Here is an 11,030-nt window from a genome sequence, read left to right on the forward strand (position 1 = left end):
GGGAATCCTTTTGCAGAAATGACTGCTTCAATGCGGCGTGGCATGGAGGCAATCAGCCTGTGGCACTGCTGAGGTGTTATGGAGGCCCAGGATGCTTCGATAGCGGCCTTAAGCTCATCCAGAGTGTTGGGTCTTGCGTCTCTCAACTTTCTCTTCCCAATATCCCACAGATTCTCTATGGGGTTCAGGTCAGGAGAGTTGGCAGGCCAATTGAGCACAGTAATACCATGGTCAGTAAACCATTTACCAGTGGTTTTGGCACTGTGAGCAGGTGCCAGGTCGTGCTGAAAAATGAAATCTTCATCTCCATAAAGCTTTTCAGCAGATGGAAGCATGAAGTGCTCCAAAATCTCCTGATAGCTAGCTGCATTGACCCTGCCCTTGATAAAACACAGTGGACCAACACCAGCAGCTGACATGGCACCCCAGACCATCACTGACTGTGGGTACTTGACACTGGACTTCAGGCATTTTTGCATTTCCTTCTCCCCAGTCTTCCTCCAGACTCTGGCACCTTGATTTCCGAATGACATGCAAAATTTGTCCAAAAGTCCAGTGCTGCTTCTCTGTAGCCCAGGTCAGGTGCTTCTGCCGCTGTTTCTGGTTCAAAAGTGGCTTGACCTGGGGAATGCGGCACCTGTAGCCCATTTCCTGCACACGCCTGTGCACGGTGGCTCTGGATGTTTCTACTCCAGACTCAGTCCACTGCTTCCGCAGGTCCTCCAAGGTCTGGAATCGGTCCTTCTCCACAATCTTCCTCAGGGTCCGGTCACCTCTTCTCGTTGTGCAGCGTTTTTTGCCACACTTTTTCCTTCCCACAGACTTCCCACTGAAGTGCCTTGATACAGCACTCTGGGAACAGCCTGTTCGTTCAGAAATTTCTTTCTGTGTCTTACCCTCTCGCTTGAGGGTGTCAATGATGGCCTTCTGGTCAGCAGTCTGGTCAGCAGTCTTACCCATGATTGCGGTTTTGAGTAATGAACCAGGCTGGGAGTTTTTAAAAGCCTCAGGAATCTTTTGCAGGTGTTTAGAGTTAATTGATTCAGATGATTAGGTTAATAGCTTGTTTAGAGAACCTTTTCATGATATGCTAATTGTTTGAGACAGGAATTTTGGGTTTTCATGAGCTGTATGCCAAAATCATCAGTATTAAAACAATAAAAGACCTGAAATATTTCAGTTGGTGTGCAATGAATCTAAAATATATGAACGTTTATTTTTTATCATTACATTATGGAAAATAATGAACTTTATCACAATATGCTAATTTTTTGAGAAGGACCTGTATATATATATATATATAGTCAGATGAAAACACATGACATCATTGAAACAGAAATATAGTGTGACGTAGTTATTTAATATAGTATAAACATGATATCAATAGGTAAATGTGGACCAGTAAACTAAGCGTTCTGAATGATGTATTTTGTTTACAAGAGAAGCACTGCTCGCATAGGACTTTGCACACGAGTTGGCCTACAACAACCTCTACTAGGACAGAAGAGTCTAGTTTGACGGATTACACACTCGATTTGCACATTTAAGCGGCGTGTTCCAGTCTGAAAGGTTACAGAGAGTAAAACGATTCATCACAATAAAGATGCCCAGGTCTTCAGGGCAAACTGATGATGATAGCGAACAAACAGAACGTGCTCGCGCGCGCGTCAAAGAGCACAGAGAAGCCCTGCGCGCCGATTGGCTGGAAATGACATCACATAGAAATGTACTATTCTTAGCTTCCGGAAACTGGATGACCTCATCTTTTTCTTCCCTCGCGCAGGTATAGACATACAACAACAAATAATGTTAGAGGCGCAGACAGAGCGGAGAGGAGCACGGGAGCACAGCTACCGAGAAGAGCGAGAGATCAACGGGCTGTTTCTAATCAAACAGAGACTTCACGCGACACATGCTTGCTCTTGTTTGTGCTGTTTACAACCTTCATGCAGCAGCTTCGTTGGACTTTTTCAAACGTTTTAGATTTCCTGCACACTCTGCTGATCCATAACGGACTAAACTGGTGAGTACGTTACCAGCTTTTAATTTGTTGTGTAGAAGCCGAACTTGTATATTACAATTGTTAAATGCAATTCGTGAAAACTTTAGGGATACAGTTTGGCATCTGTATGTGTGTGTTTATTGCGTCATAGATTTAGGCGTTAATTGTCTGTGTATTTTTCTCTCCATAGGATCTCGGTTTATAGAAATATTTAGAAGAGCTATTTCTTTAAAAGTCAAGAGATGGTCTACTGCAGGGACAGTCAGTCCGAGCGGCCAGCGCTGTCTCGTATTCTGCCGCATCTCTACCTTGGTGCAGAGACTGACGTAACGCAGGTATATTTACAATTCTCTAATGATTCCTCGTGCTAAAGACTGCATAATCCTCCATAAACCATATTACAATGACATTTGCTACATAAGATAGTTTATTCGCATATGTATTTGCTACAGTAGGCTAGTTTGTTCTCGTCAGTGTTTTGCAGAACACAGAAGTTGTTTTCTCACCTCTCACCCGCTATTCGTACCCACAGGATGCTTTGTCCGACCGAGGCATCTCATACGTATTAAATGTGAGCCGATGCTGCCCACAGCCTTCATTTCTACCCCAGTCCCAGTACCTCCGTATCCCAATAGACGACTCCCTGCGGGATGACCTGCTTCATTGGATCCCTCAGGCGTTGCACTTCATCGGTGAGGGACCCAGAACCCCACTGCTTACATCAGCCTGCATTTGCATCCCAACTGCATTACATCATTAATACATCTAGCATCGATGCACAGAGCTGTGACTATGGAAGTTGATTTGTTTTGTCTGTGCAAAAAAACATATGATGCTAGTTTAAAACGGATCATTATTTTTATGGATCTGGTAGAAAAATTTGTGTTATAGGTGTCATTGCATGTATAATATTTGTAATAAAACAAATGAACTGTTTCAGATGGGGCCATGTCATGTGGCTGCTCAGTCCTGGTCCACTGTGCTGCAGGAATCTCTCGGTCTCCAGCACTAGCTGTGGCCTATGTCATGTATAGACTGAAAATGGATCTGGATCATGCATACAGGTAATGTGCACACGTTGTTTTGTTTTACTTCTACCGCGATTTTCTGTGTAAATAAATAAATAAAAGAATGTAAACGTGAGAATGTTTAGTTTAAATTTCTTTTTTTTTCTTTTTTTGGATCATTGGGCCATTCGTGTTTTTTATTTTTTATTGTACATTTCTTTAGGTTTGTGAAAGAACGTAGACCTACAATTTCACCCAACTTTAACTTCTTGGGGCAGCTGCAGCTCTTTCAGGGAACGCTTTCTTTGAAGAAAAATAACACAAACCTTAATGCTCAACAGTCAGTCAAACCTTTGGATAACTGCCTACAGCCCACCAATGAAAAAAACAACAGCAGTTCCAACGTGGCACTGTTAACTAACCTAAACCTTCACAACAACATGGACAACAACTGTATTATTAATGGATGCACTGAGGATTCTGAAGAAAACGGGCACTGTGAGAACAAGAACAACCAAATGGAAACTATTCAGAGCCGAGGCCAATGCTGTGAGGTGATGAATCCAGAGTTTACCTTATCTCTTTCAGACAAGCTCGGAGCACTCACTCTTCGAACCAATCCCATAGACTTACATAGAGCAGTCAATGTCACATCTAAGACACAACAGGATGCACCAAAATCCAACCTACCTAAACCTACTAACCTTCAGATTCCGTCTCTAGCGGAGAAACGAAAAAGCCTTACTCTTTCCTTAACACCAGTGAGTGCAGTTCCTCAGACTCACAGGAAGGGGTCATCAGAGAACAGCTATGATCTGAGGCAGAGCAGTTCCACGGTTGACCAGACGGGGGCGTTAGATGACCTCGGCAGAGTCCAGATGGAGCCATCAGAATCCAGAACCGAGCCAACGGAGGCAAACGGGTTTATCAGTCAGGACCCCAGAACCCCCAGAGCAAATATGGAGCAACAAAAAACAAACCAAGTGAGCCATTCAAGCAGAAGATCACAGAGGCAGACCCAGGGACCACGTGGTGTCATAACCTCCCCACAGCTTTTCGGGAAGGAGGTTATTGGTGGTGTCGAAGCAGTGGAGGGTATGGTTGGAGACCAGAGCCCCTTGTCTCCAGTCAGTCTTACAGTCAACAAAATACTGGACTGGGGCGAACGCATGCTGCTTGGGGTCATACTTGGCCCACGTGTTAAACTGGGACAGGCTGCTTTGCCGTACAGATGTTGAAGAGAGACTGGTTGAATGAACTGCGCTATTTAAAGATACAGGTGTAAACAAGGACTGTACACTGTTGATCTGAAGGAACTTAAATGAAGTTGACAATACTGTGGATGAAAAAGCATATATATGAGAGTGTGAATTAACTTATTTATTTAATGAAATCGCATGTTCCTCCAAGACTATTTGACAGACTCACGTCATCTGATATGTGAATAAATGACTGAACGTCTGCAAGAAAAAGTGTGATTCGTTCTATTTTGATGCACAGCCTGTCTGTGACTTTACTTATTGAAATATACTGATAATTGTTATTTATAATGGGGTATTTTGCAGGTGGAATTTTAACAATATAGCTTGCTTTGAAAACAGTGTTCAATAAAGACAATTATTTTATTCTGTCTCATAGTCTTATTTAATTGTAATTTTATTTTCATTTCAGCATCAACTATTTGGTGACTTGTGTAATGAAATGTGAATTTGAATGTCAGTTGATCAATAGGGCAATGGTTCTGTTCCCTCTTAAAGGAATAGCTCACATAAAAATAAAAACTTGCTGAAAATTTACTCTCTGGCCATCCTAGATGTAGATGAGTTTGTTTCTTCAGTAAAATAGATTTGGACAAATTTAGCATTACATCACTTGCTTGCCAATGGATCTTTTGCAGTGAATGGGTCTTCAAGCAATCCACAGGACTCCAGTGAATCGTTTAACATCTTTTGAAGTGAAAACCTGCGGTTTTTTTAGTGCTTCATCTGTGCATATTTTTCTCCTCATTTAGCTGATACCATGGTTAGCGGTCTCTTATTTCAGCCAGAGCAGTAGCTGTAAATTAATTTATTGCAATCATGCAGCTTTTGACCTCATAAAACATTCGTTAATGGACTGGAGTGGTGTGGATTATTGTGATGTTTTTATCAGTTTGGACTCTCGTTCTGATGGCACCCATTCACTGCGAAGGATCCACTGGTGAGCAAATGATATAATATTAAGTTTGTCCAAATCTGTTCTGATGAAGAAACCAACTCATCTACATCTTGGAAGGCCTCAGCTTTTCATTTGTGGGTGAACCATTTCTTTAAGAAAACCATTAGAATAAATGTACATACAGTGATACATTACATTATTTAATTTTTTTTACTTGCTGGAATTTATTGCAACCTTCTACATAAATGTACTCCCCTTGGCTTAGTCACAACAAAGAGGAGTAAGGATTCCTTAGAAATGTTGGAAAGGCAGACATCTGGTGGGTGTCTCTAAAAACATTTTTCTGCACATGCAGTTAGTCACATCCTGGGAGGTTTCCGTTTAATACAAGCCAAGTGATCCAGCATCGACATCGATTATCTATTCTAAACATCAGGGTTTTATTAGTGTTATAATTGCTAATATTATTATTAATATTAATAGTATTTTGTTATTATTACACAAGGAATCGCCATAGTGTCACAAAAGATCATACAGGAAGAACTTATGCAAATGTTAAAGTATACTAGGAAGGACCTCAATTCATATGTCGTAGTTTTTGACCACAAAATATTTTATTACATATGTTATTATTTTTGTTTTGCACTTTATTTTTTAATCTTATTTATAAGCTCAATAAAACCACCAATTGAATAAAAAGAAAAATGACCAATGAATGCTGAATTAACGCTCAATTTGAACGTCTACTGTAACGCAGGCAAACCAGGCCCTTGGCCAAATATGGGAAAGGCTACGCTCGAATTACATATTTATCATATAGCCTGCCTCCTATGGCGGAAATGCAAGCGTTGTAACAGCAGAACCGTTCATCGAATTCTGCACATCAGCCAATTAGAACTTGCCGAGGCACACCGATGACGAAATCATGCATTCGAAGAGAAAAGCAACGGCCAAAGCCCCGCCCACTTTAGGCGTACGTACGAGATGCACGCAGAGACGAAAAAAGTTACCCCTGGTCATGAAAAAAACCTATCGGAAGCTAGAGAGAGTCCAGAAATTACCAAATCCACAGGGCGGACATTCCTTTAAGCCTGGAATTCGCTTTGTATATCCCTAAGCAAGATGGTAGTAACGCGTGTACAAAGGGAGAATTTGTAGGCTAAATCTAGCGGATATAGTCTATTAAAGTTGTCAGAGTATTCGCGGGTTTGCAGTGGACTTAAGTTGTCTGACTTTCGAGTCGCTAACTTGCCACCAGAAGGCTACTCAAGGCGGCTGCGGAAGAAAGGTAATCGGCGATCAGTGCCCAGAGCAGCTCGGTTTTTGTTTTATTTCCTCTCTAGCGTTATCAATCTGCAGATGCTATTGTTCTGTACAGATTTAACCACGGAGATTGGATTGATACACACTCGACCAAAATCTGTAACATTGTAGCCTACTGTTGAGGTTTTTCATCGATGCCAGGCCTTGTACGGTCTTAAATCTTTATGCTCGACGGAGCCACATTATCACATTTAAAACAGTTTTAGCCGAATAAGACGACAGGATTCGTGTTTTTATAACCTAATGTTTCATCATTTCAGGAGTGCGACCATGTCCACGGAAGAAAGATATAAACTGGTGGTCGTGGGAGGTGGAGGTGTGGGGAAAAGCGCCCTCACAATTCAGTTCATTCAGGTAAGTGTTGTTTTTGAGGACTTTTTGTATGAAATAAAGTTGTATTTATGGCGTAATATTGGGCAAATGCGCTGTGAGTGTAAGTATCACTGTGGGTGTGTTGAAAGAGTTATGTGAAATTCACACTACAGTAGGTTTTCATCTGCATGTTCCTTCATGTTAAAGCCCTTGTTGAGGAGCTGGTGAACAACCAAAATGTTTTCTTTCACAGTCATACTTTGTGTCGGACTATGACCCAACCATCGAAGACTCGTACACTAAGATCTGCACCGTGGATGGAAAGGAGACACGATTAGACAGTATGTTGGAACGAATGTGTTCTTCGTAGGAAGGAATGAGTGTTAAGAAGCTCCACAGGTTCCCTCAGAAGGGAGATTTTGGTCAGAGTTGCATCACTATGATTCATTGCTGACTACGGGTTCCTGCCCAGGTTTTGTTTTGACTTGCTGTCAGTACGACATCGTGCCAGCTGTGCCTAAAGCAAACTTTGCATGTCAGTCAGTTATGAATTGCCTTTGGGCACCAAAAAATGTTATTTGTTTGTGTGGATGAGCTCATCTTTCATGTTCCCTTTTGTTCATTTGTGTTATTGTGTCGTTCTCTTGTTGATTAGTCCTCGACACAGCAGGGCAAGAAGAGTTTGGAGCGATGAGAGAGCAGTACATGCGCTCCGGAGAGGGTTTCTTACTGGTGTTTGCTCTTAATGACAGTGGCAGGTAGGTGTTTTCCAGAGTGTGTTTGTGTCTGTGTGTGTGCGAGAGGAAGGGGAATAGATAGTCCCTAACCTCTCTGTGTGACGAGAACAGAGAGTGTGTGTGTATGTGGCCATGTGTGTTTTAAAAAAGAAACCACAGAATGTGTTTGTGATGAGAATAAGAGCGCTATGAGTTCTCATGTTATCGGGTGAACCTCAACAGCTGAACTCAGGCCTGTTTGTATGGCGAGTATAAATGTAGAAGTTTCTTACAGACGTGACTTGGACAGTGTCGTCCAGATTGTCTATGTAAATATTATACCATTATAAACCGCAATCTAATCTATTCAGCCTCCGGAGTCAAGAATCTTTTTTATATATAACTTTCTCTTCAGGGAAATTAATTAGTTTTAATTAGTTTTCTGTTTCATTGTTTACATTTATTTATTTTTGTTTTTGTATTGTAAGACTGACATAACATGCTAACTGGTAAAATTGTAAAAAAAATATATATATATATATTAAATGCTGTTAAAATTCTTAGCACAGTCTTTTGTTATTGATGTTTAATGACATTTTTTATGTTTAATGAACACGTTTCAGAATATAAAATGTTATCGAACTTAAACTAGAACTAAATTGTTTTTAATTACATTTTCCATTTGTTTTAGCTTCCGAGTCTTGGGTTTTTACCAGTTGTTTTCAATTATCAAGTTATTTTTATTTCAGTTCAGGGAGATATTTCATGTCATTTTTGTTAGCAGTAATAACACTCCTAAAATAGATTTATTTTTAATATTTGTCAATTGTAATTTTAGTTTTACAGGCTACTATCCAAGATGAGTTAAATTATAATGACATTTTGTGACCTCTGTATTATTTTATATTATTTTTCTGTGTTCATAGTCAAAATCCTGTCACTCTAATGAACACTTTCTCTCTGTTTCAGTTATGATGAAATTCAGAAATTTCACACTCAGATATTGCGGGTGAAGGATCGAGATGACTTTCCTATGGTTCTTGTTGGCAACAAATCAGATCTTGACCAGCAGAGAGTTGTAACGTTTCCCTGTTACACAAATGACTAAATTTTTTATTAAAAAAAACCCTAAACTGGCTGCCAATTCATATGTATGTGTTTTTCAACTAGATCTCAAAAGATGAGGCCATGTCGTTTGCCCGAGAAAACCGGATCCACTATATGGAATCGTCAGCTAAGAACCGCCACAATGTGGATGAAGCCTTCATGGAGGTTGTGCGAGCAATAAGGTATTTGGAATAGAGAAGCGCTGTTATGAGATTGACAGTGTAGTGCGTTGTGATAAAGTCACATTACCGTCTGTCTTCAGGAAGTTTCAGGAGACAGAGAGTCCCCCGCTCCCCGCTAACCATGCGGGGAAGCAGAAGAGTGGTGGCTGTCCCTGCACCCTGCTCTGACTGCCCCTCTGCACTGTTGCCTAGAAGAATGAAGCCCTCACGCTCACGCCTGGTGCCTTATGTGTCTACACGGAGTGTGTGTGTGTGTGGCACTGTATGCTTCAGTGTTTTAATGGCTTTTACAGTATGTATGGAAGAACTGGTTTCCTAGAAGAAACTAGGCAATATCAAAAGAGCGAACCGTGAATCTGTTGGAAAGAGGGAGTTCCTGTTTCATCCACCTTTTTTTTTTTTTTTTACTGCCTTGTAAAATCATGCTCTTGATTTTAGATTCAAGCACAGTATTTGTTTGTCTCCACCGCAGAATGAGATCGCAGACTGTTTGTGTGCCACACAAGAGATTAAAAAAATAAATAATTCACCACAGAGGAGGTGGTGAACAGTAGCAACAATGTACATTTAAACAACCACATAAGCAAACATAGGTGGTGCTGACAACACTTTTTGCTGGTTCTTATGTCATATTTTGGATTACTGACTCAAAAAGATAAGTCAGACAGTATTTTATTGGCCCAGTGCTCTGTTCCGCCCGTCTTCTCTCGGGAGATCCATTGAGTCAGTGAGACTGCACTGAAATCGCTGCTCTAGTCTACACCTTGCTTCCCATCAGTGGCAAGAATATATCCAGCCAGCTTGTTTTCATTAATCTCTTTCTGATGAAGCAATGTGGGATGACTTGAGATCTGATGTGGTTTATATAATTGTAGTGTTTTAGTAGTGTCGAAACAATGGTTCTAGTATCTGCAATGCTAGTATTCATACAAACCAAAGGCTATAATGTACATGTTTGCGCACCTAGCTTTGTCATCGTGAATAGTTATCTAATGTAGTTTAACACTAAAATGGACAAATCGTCTGGTTTTATTTTGGGATTATTTTGATCTGTTCTTTTGTTTTAGTTTCCATTTCGATGTCTTTTTGAAGGTACTTCTATCTGTGCATAAATGCAGAATAAGGCAGTCTGTCTCTAGGTTCACATGCTATTGTAAATGACATGCTTGTGATTTTTGCACCTTCGTCCGTGGACAGTGATGAAAAAGTGATACAGAGGAATTGCCAAATGAATTTACTAACATAGCATGATATTAATCAGTGTTGTAAGGGAATGAGTCCCTCTGTAAATAGGTAGAAAGGCCTGGTTTGGGATGAGGAAAAACTAGACTAGGTGCTTTTCATACATACTTGTCTCCAGAGGGAGTTGCTACACACTTTACAGCCTTTAATCAATGGGTTTTTTTTTTTTCAAACTGTGATAAATTCTGTTGTAGATCAGGTTTGTCAGCCTCAAATAAGAACAAAGCACTATTTAATTTGAAATGTTAAACAATTACGCCGTGTGATAACAGGATGATTCTCATTCATATCATTTCAATATAATTTCATGTCAAGTCTGATCATTTCAATTATTATTATTTTTATTTAAGATGTGTTTTTGTTGGCTCTGGAGAAATATCGGACATCATTTATCTTCCAATTTTGTATCTAAATCTTACAATATCCTTTTGTACACAAATAAAATATGTCTTTTAATCCATTTCTTGTAAGACTTTATGGGTGACTGATTTATTGGTGAGTGATTCATTTTAAAAGTGTTCATAAGAGTCTTCACACTTAACTGTTCTCGGATTTGGCTTCAGATTGGCTGCTTAAGCAGGAATGAGGAAGTAGGCTAATTATTAAAGAAATGCAATTTTATTTTAAACTATTTGTTATGAAGGAAGTATAACGTTTTGTATTATTCCCTACTGACAATTTAGCTGCATATCAATTTTATTCATCACTATTTGTAATCCACACTCTACTCTTAATAGCGCATAAGAGTCAGATAAGAGAACCACCCTTCGCATTACATGCAATTGTTGCTAAATGATTCCCACATGTGAGATAAGGATCATTTTAGGTCACTGGGAGGGAATCAACATCACGGCGAGATTCTGAATTTACTTGCTTATGAAATATTAGCAGCATGGCGTCGTTTTGAGAATGGTCACGTTGTGAACGCACTGAGAGATTCCTCACGTTTTAACGCGATAATATTAGACAAATATCACGTCTA

The 11,030-nt window shown here is 40.1% G+C and overlaps 2 protein-coding genes across 3 annotated transcripts; both read left to right on the forward strand.

The window, feature by feature from the left end:
* Positions 1-1,899: 1,899 nt before the first annotated feature.
* On the forward strand, positions 1,900-4,634 carry LOC132145671 (dual specificity protein phosphatase 16-like). Its single transcript, XM_059556857.1, has 5 exons — positions 1,900-2,023; positions 2,193-2,337; positions 2,535-2,694; positions 2,943-3,066; positions 3,233-4,634. Exons 2-5 carry the CDS (start codon positions 2,245-2,247, stop codon positions 4,245-4,247), a joined length of 1,392 nt encoding a protein of 463 aa, XP_059412840.1. The 5' UTR covers positions 1,900-2,023; positions 2,193-2,244; the 3' UTR covers positions 4,248-4,634.
* Positions 4,635-6,164: 1,530 nt separating this feature from the next.
* Positions 6,165-10,506, forward strand: LOC132145952 (ras-related protein R-Ras-like). 2 transcript variants are annotated; one of them, XM_059556979.1, is made up of 7 exons: positions 6,165-6,454; positions 6,750-6,843; positions 7,055-7,142; positions 7,457-7,559; positions 8,487-8,595; positions 8,688-8,806; positions 8,887-10,506. In XM_059556979.1, the coding sequence occupies exons 2-7, from the start codon at positions 6,760-6,762 to the stop codon at positions 8,972-8,974; spliced, it is 591 nt and encodes a 196-aa protein (XP_059412962.1). In that variant the 5' UTR covers positions 6,165-6,454; positions 6,750-6,759; the 3' UTR covers positions 8,975-10,506. The 2 variants fall into 2 exon arrangements, with proteins under 2 accessions (XP_059412962.1, XP_059412963.1); XM_059556980.1 differs by having other exon boundaries at positions 6,753-6,843.
* Positions 10,507-11,030: the final 524 nt, after the last annotated feature.

This window comes from Carassius carassius, chromosome 1 (assembly GCF_963082965.1).
Source record: "Carassius carassius chromosome 1, fCarCar2.1, whole genome shotgun sequence".
Taxonomy (NCBI): domain Eukaryota; kingdom Metazoa; phylum Chordata; class Actinopteri; order Cypriniformes; family Cyprinidae; genus Carassius; species Carassius carassius.

Excerpts from the sequence above, each read along its gene's own strand:
- LOC132145671 (XM_059556857.1), top strand. The coding sequence starts at position 2,245 with ATGGTCTACTGCAGGGACAGTCAGTCCGAGCGGCCAGCGCTGTCTCGT. Across the intron at positions 2,338-2,534 it reads CAGAGACTGACGTAACGCAG|GATGCTTTGTCCGACCGAGG; the intron begins GTATATTTACAA and ends TCGTACCCACAG. Across the intron at positions 2,695-2,942 it reads TCAGGCGTTGCACTTCATCG|ATGGGGCCATGTCATGTGGC; the intron begins GTGAGGGACCCA and ends GAACTGTTTCAG.
- LOC132145952 (XM_059556979.1), top strand. The coding sequence starts at position 6,760 with ATGTCCACGGAAGAAAGATATAAACTGGTGGTCGTGGGAGGTGGAGGT. Across the intron at positions 6,844-7,054 it reads TCACAATTCAGTTCATTCAG|TCATACTTTGTGTCGGACTA; the intron begins GTAAGTGTTGTT and ends TTTCTTTCACAG. Across the intron at positions 7,560-8,486 it reads GCTCTTAATGACAGTGGCAG|TTATGATGAAATTCAGAAAT; the intron begins GTAGGTGTTTTC and ends TCTCTGTTTCAG.